The sequence below is a fragment of the Lissotriton vulgaris genome, chromosome 5, assembly GCF_964263255.1.
Source record: "Lissotriton vulgaris chromosome 5, aLisVul1.2, whole genome shotgun sequence".
NCBI lineage: Eukaryota > Metazoa > Chordata > Amphibia > Caudata > Salamandridae > Lissotriton > Lissotriton vulgaris.
The window spans coordinates 1,126,806,898-1,126,826,289 of record NC_141693.1 but is presented as its reverse complement, the minus strand read 5'-3'; the positions used below and the strand labels follow the sequence as shown (position 1 = coordinate 1,126,826,289).

Sequence of the window (19,392 nt, the reverse complement as noted above, 5' to 3'; positions counted from 1 at the left end):
CTACCTGTTCATAAGTGCAACTACACGACTGCTCGAACATGGTCCAACTTGAAAGGAGTAAAGGGTATTCAGCATAGGGTTCAATACCAGAAGATATCCTCAATCAAAGGGACATTATGAGACCACCATTGTTGGTGAGGCACGACTGGATGAACACAACTGGACTGTAATGTCCATAATGCCACAACTCAATGTATTGCAAATTAAATGCAGGACTTCATGCCAATCGCTAGACCCTCAACCCCACTAATAACTTCAGCCCCTCACGCCAAGTGCTTGGACACATCTAGGAGCCAAGATTTACTATTACTTTATCAAGTGCCAAATAAAAACAAAACGACTCAGCAGGTTGCAGGTATTGGAGATAGCATTTGCTAGCATTGTTGTGGGAGACAGTTTAATGCTAAACCAGCTGTCGTTAAGGTCAAGTAGTTTCCAGCACAGGAAAGAGCTGCATTTAAGGTGCATATGCTACTATGTTGAGCTAGCTTTTTGAAAGCTATTTGCTAGTGAAAAACATACCACTATACAGCTCAACTAAAGCACCAAGTTGACTGCATCCAAATTCAACATGGCGTCTCAAGGAGCCAGACCCTGTGAACTCCTGAGTGCAAAGGTCTGGGAACTGTGAATGGGAAGCAATCTCTGATCCTTAGTTTGCATGTGCATGGCATTCTCAAAATGTACAAAGCAAGTCTGTCCTCTGGTATCCTACGCTAAGCAAGTCTATATCCAACAAACCATAAATGCCCATTCTCATGCTCGACACAGGGCAGTTGTCTAGCAAGATGCTAACAGAATGGCACCCACACACACCAAAAATAAGAGCCTTTAGTAAGTAGCTAATGCAGGGTGACCCACCTGCAGCAGGGACAGTTCTTTTATCCAGCAGCCGCCAACCCTACAACAGTTTTCCAGAGAGCACACCTCCGTCATATCATTACATATTTACAAAATGTTATATAAACAAAAGATTGCCATTTCTAAATGATATAAATAAAATATCTTAGTTTAATCCGATTTTTTGGTATTTATTTACTGATACTAACTTTTTTGACCTTTGGAGCGGTAATTGCTGAGTTGGTCCTACTAGTATTTGAACTTGTAACAGCTACACGCATGACATCCTGACTTACACCACTAACTGGTAGTTACCACAGACTTCCCTTCTTATATTAAGCACAATACCCTAATTGCTTTACCTAGCCATAATACTAGCTAGTCAAGGCTCTTCTTCCTAAAGACCTCTTTTAGAAGTGTTCAAAGAAATGTGAGTGATATAGAATGTGCCATTTGTGATTTGTTAATAAAGGTACCAAAGCAACAGAGTGTTCTAGAAGGCGGCTGCAATGAAAACCTGGAATCCATAATTACAGTGTTAAATGCCAAACTACAGGTACCAGAGGGCAGTATGGTGTTGGGTAAATCAGGAATAACTGCAAAGGCTCCAACGGCACAATGTTTCATCTTGCGGGCAGGAATAACCACCCCAACACTTTTCATCATACCTAGGAGGGAATACATGAAAGTCCTCCAAAAGTGTTCATGGATTAGTTTAGAAGACCATACTCCGCACCACTGGAATCATTTGATTCTGCAGCAGTCTTGTTCTCTGCGTAATTATGGATACCCTACATTTGCTGCATAATCCATCATCTGCTGCATTACAAACAGAATTTAACAACAAAAAAAAGTTTTGTTTCCAGCTCAAATGGATCAAAAGTTATTGAAGTCGCAGGGACATGTTGCAACACAGTCAACGGATCTATGGAAAGGTTGAGTGGCCATGTTTCATTTGATATTTACCGTATTTGGAAGTCAAACTGGCACTAATTAAGTGAAATCTTTGCCCAGACAGTGTTAACATGACAAAATACAAAATTATGAAGTTATGCGAACATAAAATGTGCTGCATCACGTTGCATATTTTTTTTTTCATGCTACACCATTTAGTATACATTGCCAAATAATTTGATCGTCCCCTGCTGCATAATTCCAGTGGCCCTAACCATACTTCAATAGAACAAAGACTTCAGAAATATAGGAATACATTTTTCAAAAGGTTTTCCACATTCTGCGTCTATGGACATATGCACTGATACAGGGGGGCAGGAGGGGGTGTGTGCAGATGTACGCCCACATACTGCAATATTCCTCTGAATGAAAAACGATGAAAACATGTTTTGCTTGAAAAGCACATATTTCACAGTATTTAACATACAGGCAATATAATGCTTTTAAACAGTTAGAAAACATACTGGAAAACCACCAGGGTCAAAAAATAAAAAGCAAGACACTGGGAACAAGAAAACCTGGTACTCTAAATAACGACTCCTTACATCATTACAAAACTATCCACGTGATAAAAACCAACAACTGAATTTAAATATCGGTGTAATATGGGATTGAAAGGTTTCATAGTTAGGACTCATCAATAGTATGAAACAATTCAGAATGTAGCTCTTCTCGAGCATGGATGCTGCTGTGTAGTTAAGTTCACAAAATCTGATTCACTTAAATACATATATACAACTGCATAATAGGAACAGTTCTCCCTGCAAATTCCCTTATTCATTTGACAATCTGGCACCACACGAAATATTAGCTGCTGGTCATAACGAACTGGAACTGAAGTGTTCGCTCTTTTATTTCTCAATTTTTTTCACCAGCTGTTTATCTCCTGCCAACAATACTGGAATAACACTTGCTTGAACTTGAGTTTTGCTCCCATTGGAATGTCAAAGCATCGACCTGAAATAACTTCAAAAGCTTTTTGAATCTAGTGTCATGCTCCTCCATCGCTCACTAGGACACGAAGATGCCATCTTCAGAAATCGGTACCCAGTGAGCACCATATACTGTCCTGAACTGGACCACTCGCATCATAAGGAAACAACCCCCCCCCCCCCCCCCCCCAAAGCAGTAATGATTGCAGGTGACTAGATTAAATCTAGCCTGGCCACAGGCAGGGGTCAGATCAATGGGGCTAAAAACTCCTGCCGGTCACAGATGTATGATTGTCTGTGATGTGTGGGAATAGGAATCAATACACCACTGTGCACTAATTTAGACTTCTTATGTCTACGCACAAGCAAATACCGCCATTAGGGTTCTCAGTGACTTCAACCACTTTGGAGACCTCTTTTCGGCACAGTCTCGTCATCTTCCATGAAACCACTTCTCTGATTTCCCTGGTAATTTCCTCATCTTGTGCACAGTTGGCACAGACTGCGGCATGACAAACAACTTTGGTAAATATCCTCTAGGACAATCTTTATCATTCTCATTATTCTTCTAGACTCACTTATGAAAATTAAAAACAATTACTCGACTACGTGCCATCAATCAGAGATGCAGAAGAGGTGCATCGCTATCGAGTGGTGACTTGCAGTTATTATGTCACCACACAATATCACTGACACACATCAGCATGGCTGCAAAACCTTTAATGCATCACCACTTCTTGACATAACAGCCAGGCTGCAATGGCCAGTACTAGCAGTTGTCAGCAGCATCACACCGCTTACAACAGACAGTACTGGCAATCCTCGGCAGGATGTGTTTAGAGTCACAGTGTCACCCCTTCTTCACAGACCTTTTATGTATGTAAGAGACAGCTCCATCACTTCAGTACAGAGCTTCTGCACTTAGAGTAGACAGTGCCAATACTCCGCTCTGCACTGCGGTGCTTTAAGGTACTCAATATGCCTATGAATAAAGTAGGTATTTAGTAAAGGAACTGCCACTTCGCCCTTGCAACGATTTAACATACTGAAATGCTGCAAATGCTTACACTCTACAAGCCACAGTTCAACGTTTAAGAGAATACATTCCTTGTCAACAGCCCCTCTTACTCAAAACAGTGGTTGTTTGTAATCATTCCAGGAAACATCACATAAAGGGCCCCCCACTTACATTTCACATTCACTCTGATGGAATGAGCGTCAAGATAACTTCTGCCAGTACCACTTTAAAAGGGATAAACCTGTTCCGCGTGGGGGAAGGAAAGTAATATACTTTTTAGGAGAAAGTAAAGCAGAAGTAAATAATTATCTGCCAAAGCCAACCCTGGTGAGGGGTTTGGCACTGGGCAGGGGACTGCAAGGAGGCACAGAAGGGATAGCTTCCGACCAACGAAGCCCAAAGCAGCTTCATGCCCAGTGTGGACAGACACTGGTCGCTGTATCAAATGCTGCAGAGGTCAGGAGGTACGACACCGGAAGAGAGCTGACATGATGGCAGAGTGGATCATGCTTGTGACTTGTGGGAGAGCACTCTGGGCAGTGCCGATGTTGTTGAAGTCAGATTGCAATGGGATAACAAGAGTGAAAGAATTAAGGATGTGAGTGAGTGATGTGAACATAGATTCAGAGTCGTTTTTGGAATGGTTGTGGGGATCAAGGCATGCTTCTGTGGCAAGGGCAACATGGAGGATTATTGGGAGGGGGTTGAGGTACTGCAAGATATTTGAAGATGGGGCTAGAGATAGGAGCAGACGAGCATGAGGACCTTGTGGTGAAGAGAACAGGAATAAGTCATGTAGGGAAGGTTATTATTCCTGAATGTTGGAGAAAGAATCGAATTCCACATTAAAACGTTATAACAATTTAAAGAAAAACAAGGCTGAAATTAACTTTGTATCATATTGTGAAGTTGACATATCTGTTATTAAAATTTTTACAGAGAGACAGCCACGTGGGTGGTGTTCGTCTTTTAAGTAATTGACTCCTAGGAAGTCATTACCAATGTTTCTTTCTCAAGTAATAAACTCACAGAAAGACACAAGAGGGCGCGGTTTTATGTCACCTGAAACAAGAAACACTGACCTACGAATGAACAGATAAACCAGATGTAGAGTGTTAGATCAAATAGCGTAAATCAAAGAGAGAATATGTAGAAACAACTGATAAAAGAGACTGTAAAGTATTATGGTAAACTACACTGCCACAGTCTAAAAGGGCATTTTCAATCAAAGGAGGCAATATTACAGTAAGTTTGAGATATCAGATGCATGTCTTAGGAACTATCCGGGTCTTTAGATAGAGGATAGAATCAACTGCATTACCGAGATTTGCAGGGGTTACAAAGGTGCTTAAAAGCGGAGGGCAACTGTATACTTAAAATGTCTGGGGAAGTCTGAAGAAGTTCAGATGTGGATGATTTAACTTAAAGTAAGCAGCGACACACCATCAGACTGGTGTAAGACAATTTAACATTCTTACTTGGATGGGCCTGTACCGTCTGGGCACTTAACTAATGGCAAAGATCAAATGGGTATGATCTGCATACATACAGACGTGTGCTCCATCCTGATGAGTAGTTCCGCCATGGGAAGCATACGCATGTTGAACAGAAGGGGCGACAGGATGGAAGCCTGTGAGACCCAATAACTGAGATTTTTGGCTTGGGAGCAAAAAAGATGTAGGGTCACTACTCAATGGGACTTCACTAAGGAGGATGTCAGCCAATTTACCCGAGAAGCTTTTTTAAAAATGTATTCTGAGCATCTGAAAGGAGCGGTACAAAAGCCAGATACCAACACCTGCCGGATGCAAACAAGGATCCAATCACCAGAAACACAAGCACTTGGCTACAGAAATTCCATGTGTAAACTGAAATACCAGACATAGAATGAATGACCAATGAAAGAAATGCCAGACATACAGAGACTGGGGTCCAATTACCAGGCGTACAGGGACTAATCGCAGAACTTTCAGAAACAAAGAAGCAGACAGGAAGCCGCATCATGCAAAATGTAAGTATTATTTCAAGAAACGATATCTATTTAAAAATATCTTGCCTGTGCATGATAAACCCTCTTTTGCAGGTGCGGATTTATACACTCGAGTGAGCTGACCACCTCACCATATTCCAGGGGTAGACATTTTTAGAATTTACCATTTATTTTCTCTCTAGGCCAGAATTTCACAAATTGCAGTAAACACCTTCGAAATTCCAAGCAGCTCATTAGATGCTCCTGCCAGCTCACATGGCTCCGAGACAAGATATAATGATGAGCCTGAACTTGTTAAGGACAACTAATTTTCTTACTTCCCCACCCCCATTTCCTATTTTTGTTGCCTGCTGTCTTGGGGGCTTCTCCTCAGCTCAGACTCCCTCCTGCTCCACTGCTGACACATTTCTGTGAGGCTTGGATGCCTCCTGCCCGCCTCGATTTTATTCATGCCCAAGCAGTGGGATGCAGTTCTTTTTTACCGCCACCGCCCTACTTTGAGCCACATTAGGCCTGTCATTATTCTCCCCAATTCCCCCCCTCGCACTTGTAACTTTTCATCTCTTCCTGCAGCCTCGTTTTCGGCGCGCGCGTGAGCGCGCGTCTGCGCCACAGTGCCCCCACTCTATGGTTTATACATGATCCCGCTTCCCTTTGATGCTGGCGGATTTCAGAGCGCAGCCATGGTCGGGGCGAGTGCCTGCTACCAATTTAGCAGGCTGAGGGCCCCCAAGCTCAGACGTCTTCCTTCCAAAAGGGGGGTCGCGTGGGGGCACAGGCGAGTGTCAGCGAGTGCTGTTTAATTGCCAATCTAGGCTTCCGCGTGGTGTTTAAAGTATAATGACCCATCACTTAATTCTGAGAAGCCCTGGCCCGGCTGCTGGATGCAATGAATATCAAAGGGTGCCCGGGAAGGGGGCGAGGAGCCGGCGTTTCCTCGAACTGTCATCAGAATAATGGACCCGCGCTCCTGTCATCCCCCTACAACAATGATGCGTTTAATTTTCTGTGTACGCTCTTAAACTAGCCCGCCTTCCCCAGGTCTGACAGAGCGACACAGCCACCCTTGCCCAACATTCACCCGACCTGCCAGAACCTGACCTTGCACTTTTTTGGGGGGCGTCATTATTTTCCGCGCCGCAGGGATTTGCTTCCTCCGGGGCCCTTGGGCGGAGGCAGGTCACTGTGGGATTTGTGTAACATGATTAGGTTCATCCACTCGTAGCCCAAACAGTCTCATCACTGTCAGCCCCAGTCACGGCAGGGAACCTCCAGAGCAACAAAATGCAGCGAGGAGAATTGATTTAATGATTAGTTCTCGATATAGATGGTTCGTGTTTAAGTTATTTTTCTTATTCGAATTAGCTCGATTTCATTATTTAAAACATTAATGACTGAAAATAAGTTATCAGCAACAAATGCTTTCAATAAGAGTTTTTTGTATAGATCTGAAACCGCGATTACAGAGCAACAGATGTAATTATTAATTTTCTTATACGATCATTATTTATTCCTTTACTTATTTCTTTAGCTAAACATGTTGGACTGTCGTTTGAAAAACATGTTTAAAGCAGAATGTAGATAAACCTCCATTGCCAATTTTCACTTCTGAAGAATATGAGCAATAGTGTCAGTCAGAGCTACTGGAATTATGCGGCAGAGGACGATCAAATTGTGTGGTAAGAAAAGGCAAATCATGCAACCCAAGGCAGCACATTTTGTGACAGTATTACTTCCTAATTTTGTCATTTTTTGCACGTTAACACGGTCTGGGCAAAGGTGTCACCTCATTGCTATCAGTTTAACATACTTATGCAGTAATAATCCACTGAAAGATGACCGGTCAACCTTTGCATAAGGCCAGGTGCTGCAAACTAACACATGACGCTGTCATGTTTCAAGCCTGATGGGCAAAATTAAATGTTGTTGTGACTGAACACATGACTCCTGCTTCAACACCAGGTGTCACGATCCCACTGCCAGGTTGCTATGCACAGCATATTAAGAGGACGGCTCCTTACATACTAACGTTATTTTAAATGCAGTCAACAGATCCCTACAACTCATTCAACCATGAATAGGCCCAACCACTGATCTCTAATACTTGATCAACTTTGTCGTAGGCAGTGCACATTTGCACCACAAGATTTTGATGCAATGAGATTGATTAGTCCTTAATTTTTACTAGAAGCATTTTGGGTCAGTGATCTATGTAATATTCTGCACTAATTTCCACCCTTAACTTTCTTCTCTTTTGCAGAGGCTGCTGAGATCGTTGGCCAGGTGACATGTTGCAGCACCTGGGGCCCAACCAGAGGACAGGTGACATGTAGCAACACTTAGGGCCCAACTAGAGCCCAGGTGACATACAGCAGCACCTAGGGCCCAACCAGAGGACAGGTGACATGTTGCAGCACCTAGAGCCCAACCAGAGGACAGGTGACATGTAGCAACACCTAGGGACCAACTAGAGCCAAGGTGACATAGCAGCACCTTGGGCCCAACCAGAGGACAAGTGACATATAGCAGCACCGTGGCCCCAACCAGAGGACAGGTGACATGTAGCAACCCAAGGGCCCAACCAGAGGCCAAGTGACATTTAGCTGCACCTAGGGCCCCACCAGACAGAAAGGCAGCACACGGACTTTCAAGCACACTGCAGTTTGGAGCACTGTTAGACCTAGGTAGAGGATGATAGTGTGCTCTAATCTAGAAGGAATGAGAGGAAAGCCCTCCAATCAACTATTCATTGAAGGCAGAAGCAAGGTATGAAATGTTCCTTCTAAAGGACCCATGTGTGCCAATGGCCTCTGTATCAATAACATAAGAGAATTTCCAAACTCCTGCCTAAATCTCTCTCATTTTGGTCTTGTGGGATAACAACAGGAAGGAAAAGACTACATTGTAACCTCCACTGATACCTGCCAATTCCGACAATCCTGATTATCTATGTACAGAGGTAATTTCCTCGTCGCTTCAAGTCCTTTTCCGGTACCATCCAGTTGCCCGTCCCATGATGCATTCTACCTTCTACCCCACCTCCCTCTTTCCAGCTGCTTTGCCTAGCCACAACATGAGTGGCTTTTAAATCACGAGGAGGAGCATGGCATAGAATTAGCAGGCATTGCACTTCAACCACAAAACTTCATTTCATGATCCATTTTCTACATCACCAGCAAAGAGAGTGAAGGCACACTCCTCTTTTGGTCATAAGTATATATAAGGCCCACCTTCCACCCTGTGACAACACTAAGATTACTCCTGTTACCAGCCTTCTATATTGCTCCTTCGGCCACCAGAGAATAATGGCACTCGGGACGATAATTCGGAGTGAATGGCTCAGGTGATCACCTATATGTGCTCCACATTACTGGATCATATCTTAAAAACCGAACAGACTATATTGAAATATCCTCTGATATACTGCAATCAATAAATACATTGCATTATACACTAAACTGTTTGGAGGTTGTTGTACTTTATAACTGTTGTAATTTTTCTCACACTGAATATTATAGAGTCCCGATTAAAAACATACGGAACCTATTTTCTATTACTTTTCCTTTTTTAAAAAAGGAGCTTATAAAGGACCACTGGCCCGACTGAACCACTCTTTACAAAACATTCTTTAAATACCCATGGTTCTCCAATTGTGGAGTTCCCTTGTTTTGAAAAATATACCACATCAAAACACTACATCATGCAGGCCACTCTTGGCTTCACCTGAAATAACTAGTTGGAAACGTCTACTGAACAAGAAACAGTGAAATCCATTGTTTTCATCAAAAAATAGAGAAGCTTAAAAAAACTGCCCCAGCAAAGTGTCCTAGGCACACATTTAAAACTTCTTGCTGAAAATGCATAAGCAGCAGTTACTTCTACACAAGTAAGTGTGTATACAAGGTGACGGGACACAATACTTGCATTACCATTTGGTGCCAATGATCAAGAAGGAAACCTTAGGGTGGGATTGACAACTGGATCAAAACTTTAGAGAGAAACCTAGGGATTGTGGAAGGAATGCGGCATGCACACTCTAGCAGAGCCACAGTGGTGGCATTTCACATACTTTGGGTAAACAGATGACCCTTTTGCCACAAAGAATAAATCTGAGGACACAAAGCGATCCGAGTGGGCGCCTGTTTGCTGAACGCGGATGGATACCCGTGCGCTTTTTGATCAGTCAAGGTATCCGGAAGCAGTCTTGGTGATTGGAGTTCATGCAGCACCCTTACCTCAGAGTGGCTTCGATGGGCTCGTCCTATATTTAATGCTGGGTGGGTAGTACCCCCTGGCCATCAGTGATGAAAGCCAACGAAAGGGACATCACACCCTGTGGCCACCCGTCAGTGACTTCACATCCTTAGCCCCACAACAGATTCCCATCCACAGCTGAAGGCCGTAGGCAATGTAAAGTACAGAAGCTAGTTCCAAATCTTAGAGCCCTTTCCCTTTCTGCTTCTACTGTCGCCTTCATGGCCCTGCAGTGATGGGTGCCAAGAGCAGTGCCAGAGACACGCAAAGGACAGCAACGGGTAGTTGCTTCCATCCCCACCTGCCGCCATGGCCTCCCTCTTACCCACACGTCATCACCAGACTGCATGGCAGCAACGAGAGACTTTGGTACCCAGGTCAAGAAGCAGCCATAGGGCACTTTCTCTCAGGTAATGTTGTCTAACACTCCATTGTAGCCACACATCAATGACGTCTCGATCTCACAAGAATGCATGCAGAGATGCTGTGATGGGATGCAGCAGTTCTTTCTGATTGGTCATCCCCTCTCGATCGCCGCTGAGGGTCGGAGAGCCGGCCCTTCAGGACAGCACGGCCTCAGCAGCACCGCAGCGCCGGGCTGCATCCAAGGAAGCCGCGGGCCTGCTGGCCCCTGCTGCCCCTCTGACAGCCAGAGTTTAACTGCAGCGCCGGGGGTGTGCGCCAAGGAACGGAGGCAGCCTGCGCCCTGTAATGGATGCTAATTCAATTAACCTGCCACAGAGCCGCTTGAGCCCATCAAGACAACCGAACTCGCCACCGAGTTAATGAACTACACTGAAAAGTCGATGAGCGGCAAATAAAGGCGCCATTAACAGGAGCGATCAATGGAATGGGCGTTGCATGACCGACTGGCTGTCTGAATGAAAGTGTGGAGATACCTCAGCAGGTTAGGGCACGAGCTGCAGCCACAGACTCGCCTCCATGATGCAAATGCAAATCGCTCCAACGTTGATTTAGTCTCAATTTCAGGACGAGAAATGTACCACCAAGTTTGATTAAGTGACAACGAGTCGCTATGTATCACTGCACGTGACATGAGCAGATTTAAAAAAAAAAAAAAGCTAGATTCCATTGATGCAGTAGGAGCAGTGGCATCGGGGCCCAGAGGTCTGAGGGCATATTGAACAGCTGATTATTGCTGTATTTTACAGTTCAAACCAGGGGGCTCATATATGTCCTTGCACGAAGACCCATGACACACTGGCTGCACCATTGATAGATTCTCCTGGAATTAAGACACAGCCAGAAATGCTCCACAATTTTAGACCATCATATATTCATGTAACACCCAGGGTCGGTTTGGGATTAAAAATCGTCCAGGGCATGCCAAAAAAAAAAAAAGTGGCCCACATTTGCATTTTGCCTTTCCGCAAACCACTGCTTCTGCGAAATTTCATAAAAGGGGGGAGATGGGGTTTAAAAAAAACACACTGATTAGTTTACACTGGTGAAACACAACTGAAAACAAGTGAGGCCACTTCTGCTCAGTTCCCCTGCCCCCGCTCAGTATCCAAATTAATTGCCGGCCCAGTGAGAGAAAGGGAGTGACACCTCTGCCGTTGATAAAAGGGAGGTAATGGACGCCCATCTACCTTCAGAAAGGCCATTTAGACACCCATTGGGCCGATGGCGGCATCAAACAGCGCAGAAACCGCCCAAAATGGCGAGCAGCCCACAGCAGGAATTCGGATACCGGCCCTTTGGGCATTGCCCGAGGGCCCGCATTACCAATCCAACGCGGTGTATTACCGACAGGATGAGTGCACCTTACTCTGGTGTATTAAGGAGCTCCTCCCTGGAAGCACTCAGAAAGTAGAGACTGACGTAATAGTCTCTCACCTACTCAAAACAAGGTCCCTGGCAGCGAGGCAGCGCCTTATAGTATTTCTACATTGTTTTGTTGGCCGGTCTTACCCTACAGTTATCATGTTTGGATCTCTGTAAATGTGTCTAGAGGAGCACCAAATCCATGCTGAGGAAGGGTTACCTGCAAGAGGGCGACACAGGCGCTGCACCCCTTGATTTGTTTAGCGTTTAAGAAAGAGCGGTCTCATGCAGTGGTCACTTGTCAGGATACAAGTTGCGGGATCCGTTTGTGGGCAGGGGGCACGCTCACTGGTAATTTGTGGGGCGGAGTAGTGACATGAACGGAACATTTCAGGGTGGAGTTTATGGTGGCAGTGCGGAGGTGGAGGGTGGAGTAATGTGCACCATTCACACGTGGCAGGAGGTGTCAGTGCACAAGTCACAAGTCAGGGGTAGAGGTTGCAACCCAATGGCAACTTGTGAGGAGGGGGGGGGGGGGCTTCGTCATTGAAGAGGTGATGGTGCACTAATGACTTGCAAGAGAAAATGTGGGAGTGGGGGGCAGCATTATTCCATCGGGCATTTCCAAGGTGGACTGGAGCCACTGGAGGCCAGTTACTCCTCTAACACTCCCCCCTCTGACACCCCCCCTCCCCCACCAAAGTTAATTACAGCAGGCACAGGGAATGCTTTAGGAGACAAGAGAGGAAAGAGATGAGAGAGAAGGAGCAAGAGTTAAAAATGAGACAGGAGGAAAGATCAGGGCTGGTTTGAAACAAATTTCCAGGGCTGCTTTAGGCTCAGTGCAGCCTTGGTGGGGGAGCTGTACGCTGGAAGTCACACTGCACCAGTCTTCTGATGCAGCTGGATATCAAGGTGCACCACCTAAGAGGTGAAAGAAGCGGAAAGGTGCAGCACAACAGTTACTTGTAGAGGAGAGTTCAAGGTTCACTGCTTGAATGAGACCAGTCTTTCCAACACGGTTACCTGACTGAGGGCACGACCTTCCGATCACTCGTGAGGATAGCAGATAGTTGTGCACGGCCTGCTCTGGACCGACCACCAGCAGGATGACTCTTAGGCTAAGAGCTACTGCTGAGCATGGGATCAATGTAGCTCAAGGTCACTAGTGAGAAACTGAAGACATTTACGCCAGCGGCTACCTCTTAGTGTGTGCCCATTTCAGTAAAACTCAACCATGGTGGCCCCGTCAATAATCTGAGTGGATAAGGGTCATGTGGCTGCCATAGCTTGCTTTTACTGATTATTAACCATGGCACCAACTTTGACAAGAGATCCCTCAATGAGATTTTACTGATTGTCTAACTGAGCAACTTCCCTCCTCTACATTTTAAAAAATGGCTGGCAATGTTCATGCAGTATATTGCCAGTGAGGAGGTGTATTCCACAGCAGTAGATACAAAATGTTGTACAAAATCTCGGAAGACAAACACCAAAATAGAAAACTCCTGTTCCCCCACCTCGCTTCCCTATGAAAGCTGCCCTAACACCATATTTATCCGGAAGACACCATGAGCTAGAAATGTCTATGCTTTGAGCCAATAGTAATTAGCTTAGTGCTGTCAGCACACACCGTCCACTTCTGCTTATTTTGTAGCTGCAAAGGTAGACATTCTGTGTTACCTCTTTTAATGAGGTTTTATTTACCTGCACAAACTATTCCCAACAGAGTTGTGATTTTGAAAGTTTATCCCACTGCACAGTGCATGCCACGGCAAAACTTCAACAGCAACTACAGATCACTCCATTAAGAGCGGTGGCCTCGACAAAGAGGAGATACCCAAGGTGCACCAAGGTGACTGGCCCATCAAGACGACAAACTGATGTCTTTGAAGGACCCGCCTACCCTTCGATTGACCTGCTCTAGTCTATCTTAACTTTTAGAGGCTGTGATCCATCAGGAAGCTGGGGATCTAATAACAGGTAAGGAGTCTCCACTGATACAAAGTCTCCTCTGATGGGGAAGCTAAATAAAAGAGGTAGCACACGCCCGTTAAAATAGGAAAAACCCCAAACAAAATCAGTAGAAGTGTATTCAAGTGACTTGCTAGTATGTAAATAGAAACTCTGACAACACACTGCGTAGGGTTTCAGTAGCAGCGCAAAAATACATAGTTAACTATTGTATGTTTCTTACAGGTTTCTTCATCCAGTAGAAATAACAAGCGGCAACCACGACCTTGAGCAAGAAATTACAAATGGCAACCACAACACAAAGACGCATACTCATAAAATTGGATGAGCTACAGAGGCATACAGACTAAACTAATCAATAGAAGGATGAGCAAAGTCCCTAAGTATGCCTGATAAGAAAAGTCTCTCCATGTACCTGAAGCCTGTACCATCTTCAAAACCAACTGCATCATTACAAAGCCACCATGCCCAGCATTCCTGCTTATCTGGAAACCAGCTTACCATCTCGGATTGTGTGTGTCACACCCACAGACCTGATACTATCAGACTGCAGACTAAGAAGTGTAAAATAGAAAAAGACAAGAGAGCAAGCCTTTTCCATCTATGCACCCAGGATATGGAATAACAGCCCTGTATCCATAAGAACTTCAATAACGCTGCTCTGATTTATGAAAGAGTTGAAGACTCACTTCCCTAAAGAACACTACCACAAAATGCATCAAACCATCGACAACATACCTTCCTCTTTGACTATATGCTTGTCTTTGACTATCTTCAGTGATTTGCTGCCTTTAGCTAGGTTAGCGCCACAGAAATTCTATAATCATACACATGTACACAAATACTAACCTATGAACCTGGCTTGGGACCATCATACAATAGAAGTTATTCAACAAACATCATGTCTCACTACTTGAACCCACAAACATTTCACCACAACAGATATCCATTCAATAACATAGGCAGACCATTTTTTTCTTTTTTACCACAACCGCTGTCAATTCACAAACCTAGGCAGACCAAGTGGTGCATTTAATGACTAAGACGCCTGTCCCATGGTTCCTGGTGCTTAAAATAAGCGCCAATGATTAGTTAGAACCATCTTTCATAGAAAGAAGAAGTCAGACATGCAAAACTAAAGATTTATCCAATAAAGTAATATCGTAATGCAGAAGCACGTAATGTAGAGCTCCAGCTTAAACTCATTTAAGATTAACAGCATTAAGATGTCTCTATCAAAGAATTCCTTTATAAACAGCCACAAGTCACAGTTTCTTCAAGCGTTTTCTTCAAATTTCAATAGCAGGTAGCCATGGAGAACCAAGCCCACTGGCTACCGAACTGACGCCAATTGATCCTAGAATGTTCTTAACTTCAAGCAAAATTTCAAAAGCCATCCTTTAACACACTTTCAGAGATCTTGTTCACCTTATGATAAGCAGCACCAAAGACGTGAAACATGTTCTTCCAATAGTCACTGAAAAAGAACTTTCATACTAGGACCCTTGTTACAATTTTCACCATTAGCAAGTTTGAACTTAAACACTGGAATGCATCTGATCTGCAGGAAATCTATTCTACCACTTGGTGAAAAACATGCTATAGTTTGAAACTGGCCCACTCGAAACAGCAAGAGTAGCAACTATCTGGAGCGGATTTAGAGACTTCACTGTAGATTTTCAAAACTATAGGTTTGAAAAATTGAAGTGAAAGTTTTCACAAACATACGCTTTTGAAACAACTCCCGGAATCCTGAAATTATTTTTACATGCATTTCAAAAGTTGGATAATAGATTCATCTACTTCTGACATCATGAAAAAGGCCAGTCAGCCTTCTAATGGGCTAGTTTTCAGGCTGTCATTTTATCACAAAGTGATTCGCGAGTGGCTAAAGGAATCACCTAAGGTGGGTGCTGCCTTCTAAAACGAGCACTGGCTAAGCCAACATTTTGCGCACTATCTATCGACTATTGGGTTAGCTAAAGCTGGTTTCGTTTGGGACCGCTTTTTTAAAAACTATTGTCACACAAAAATATTCAGAGATAGCCATCTGTGCACGCAAACATATGCACACAAATAAAGCACTCTTAAAATGTTTCAGCAATAAAGTTTTCCAAAACCACCTAAAGAATAATTAAAAAGGAGTGTGATTCACAGATAAATATACGCGAGAGGCTCGAAAGCCCTGTTGAAGAAGCTGCCGGACCCTCACCAAAGGAAAAGAAAAAGTAAACATTGGATCATTAGTCTCAAGCTATGAAGGAGATTACTTTTTCCTGGGGTGTGCACATAGTTCAGTTAAGAGAGTTCAGCAACTTCCAATCAGGTAAGTCAATGGCTGAAGTGGGATGCCCTGTGCTACATGCTGTAGGTTGTGGCGCTTGGTAGTAAAATGTGAATGACACTACAAGAGTGCTGACTGAAAGCCTGGGGTGGTACATCTTTTCATCTATCGGGCATCACTGCCATTGTAACTGTTCATCTTGTGCACTACAGAGGTATGTGCCTTCTTTCCCTCTAGAAAAGAGGAGCGCGCCAGGGCCATACATCGGAGCTGAGAATACAGCAGACACACCTAGAAAGAGGCTTGTAAAATGAGTTGGTGGAATCTTATTTATAACCGGCTATAATTAAATATACTCACCAGGTAGCTATAAGAATGAACACATCTAGGAACGTAGAACTCACGCTAGATGCAAATGAGAGGCTCTGCTCACATAGTAAACAAGAATCTCAACGAGAAGCCTTTCCTTGACCCTTAGCATCACACAACACAGCACCCAGACGGGAGACAATACACTAACTTCACTTTTATAGGACACCTGTGCATCAAAGACTCAAAAATGACATTAAAGATATTAGGATTTCAAAGGACAGGTAAAGACTGGGCACGATTCAACCATTGCATCATCAGAGGAGTCCTTCAGAGAAACATAGGAGTAGCAACAGGTGGGCCTCTATTCCTGCTGCAACCTCTGTGGACTACTTTGTGATTTAATCCATCTGGCTAAAAGTAAGTCCTCCCATAGATATTGCAAGCTATAGATTTTGAATTTGCCTGCTCCCGTTCATAAGCCATTGTTTATTCACATAATGCAGCCTTGAGTTTGCAATAAAGATTGGCTAAATGTACAAATGCCTGTGGTGTGGTTTACGTGTCATCAGCTTTTTCCTTACATGTATAGGGCTGCTGAAGGTAATATGCTATAATTTCCACTACCTCAACAATTTCTAAAAAAATAAAAATACAAAATGGTGCTTTAGCCGCCATTTACACCATGTTGCCGAATGTACTGCCTGCAGTGGACACCATGAATGAGACCCCTTTTACTCACATAGGGTTTCCAAGCAATGAAAGTTACTACCCACTTGACTATGCTGTGGCACAGACTCACCTTGACATGGAAGCATTGACAGTAAGCGCTGTGGGGTAGGGATGCCGGAAGCCCCCTGTTGTGATTGGGTAAACTGGCTGACCTTGCCTGCAAAGAAGGAAAGAGAAGAGTCACAAAGGGGAAAACTGAGCCAGAAAGGAGGGAGGGGAAATGATTTTTTTTTCAAAGACACACTTTCCATGCAAGCTTTATTTCCATTTGATCAAGACAAAAATCTTGGGGATTGCATTGCTACGATCAAAGCGGAGGGAAGAGAACAATTTGAATGCCACAAATCTGATCGGAATGGCTAATTAAATCTTATAACCTCGGCTACTGCCAGTGGAGACCCTCCTTCCCAAGCTGGAACGAGGTGTTTTGTTGTGATAATTAAAAGCGAAGACTTGCTTGCTTTAATGGAGCCATCACACTAATTGAGGGCTACAGTTCCAACGGAAAACAATAATGAATGTAAATTTATACCAAAATAAAGTGCAGTGAATCAAAGGGGTTCGACTGCGCTTTGGGCCTCTTTCGGTATTTAGATCTCAGTGAGAAAACATTAAATTAACAGAGCTTAATTTGTAGCCTTTTGTCAGACTAACCAGCATTGACATGAGTTACCGGGGGAGAGTCCCCAAGAAGTATTGCTGGTAACCTGACGACCATCAACGTTCATTACAGTAATCAGAAAGTACAGCCGCATGCAAAGCAGCGTCCCAGGGAAGGGCGCGTGGCTTTGATGGAGGGCTGTCGGGAACGGCCATCATATTCCTTATTCCCATGTCTTCCATAAAATGCTAGAGAGCGATATCATGCCTCAGAGACAGGCAATTTTAACAGGAACGTGCTCCGACACACTGTCGGGTGGAATGAACAAAAAAACTTTGGCGAACTGGCTTATGACTAATGGATTCGGATGAATGTTTACAGTCTCATTTGTCTTCTGGAGGCAATACATGAACCATATACATTCAATTTTATGAAGGGTTATCCTTGTGGCTCTCTAAGAACTTCACAGGTATGGAAAGCAGTAGAAAAACCATAGTCTATGTTCCCTGATGAATTAGTTTCCACTCAGGAATGCAAGTCTCAAACTAGAACGCATGTGCTGCCCTCAGAAGTACAAAACCATACTGTACAGAATCCATCCGGTAGACTTTGTAGACAAAGAGAACCACGCTAAACTTCAGACAACAGCAGAACAGAACCAACAACAATAATTTCCAGGAAGACATGGGCCAGAAGAGAATCTTCCACTGGGCTCCACAGTACCACAAATCCACCACTTGTCATTTATATGCCAACCAAATTAGGAGGGGAAAAAACGGATAGGAGGCAACAATAAAAATAATCATTTACCATTTTATAGAGCAACAGGCCATGAGCAGCAACGTTTTGTATTCTTCACAAGACAGCAAGTCAGAAAAGAACCATTCTCCACTGTTGTTAATAGGGCAGTAAAACAATACCAGCTAATACACTCCACAAGACAACAGCACCACAAGAGATTTACACATTATTTGCTTCAAATGGCAACCGAAGGACCACTATATGAGTGCAAAACAGAAGCCGACCACAAGTGCACTTCATTGCAGAACAGTGCCACTCAACCATAAACAGCTTAAAGTACAACACAATCAGAACAAAACCATTAATTGCACTCCAAAGGTCGACAGAATTAGAATAGAATCATCTGCTAGGCATCTTGCAACAGCAGAACCAAAATGCAACTTTACTAATCACCTACCATATTCCAAAGGAAACAAGACTTCGGTGGGACCAGTCTGCAACACTTAATTGAGCAAGAGTACCTGCCTCAAAACACTAGTGGAAAGGAACACTTACAGAAAAAAAACCAGGAAGGAAACAAAGTTTCACTGCATTCATTTTTAGGGAGACTTTGTGTTATTTAACGCTGCATATTTCTAGAAAAAGTGGCTTATTATGTCAGTTTCACTAACATCTTTGTAAATTCCTCAGTTTAGCAGTATATTCGAGGTATACCTGACAAAGGGGGAATGAAAGAGACTGAAGACAGTTCTGCCATTTTTTGTCACCCTTAAAACCCTAAACCCCAATCAGCTCAAAGGGGGGGTCAAAAACTTTCATGAAGATGTAAGCAATGTATCAGACGTCTACTTGACCCAACCATTGTACACCAGTTCAAACGTAAAGGCTTGTTCCACCAGTTTCAAAATGACAAGCATTGGGACAAGGCTTATTTACGGATACCTTTCCAACCACAGCCCAAAAAGCAAACAAGCA

General features: G+C 43.7%; 1 protein-coding gene across 44 annotated transcripts in view; it reads right to left on the bottom strand.

The window, feature by feature from the left end:
- Positions 1 to 19,392, bottom strand: part of TCF7L2 (transcription factor 7 like 2) — a 337,643-nt gene that overhangs the window by 21,283 nt on the left and 296,968 nt on the right. For all 44 annotated transcript variants that reach the window (XR_015295976.1, XR_015295977.1, XM_086922837.1 and 41 more), the window contains one exon: positions 17,146 to 17,232. Coding sequence is in view for 42 of the 44 variants with exons in the window: in XM_086922837.1 (XP_086778963.1) it covers positions 17,146 to 17,232 (87 nt within the window). In the remaining 2 variants the exon portion in view is untranslated. The remainder of the gene's footprint in view (positions 1 to 17,145; positions 17,233 to 19,392) is intronic.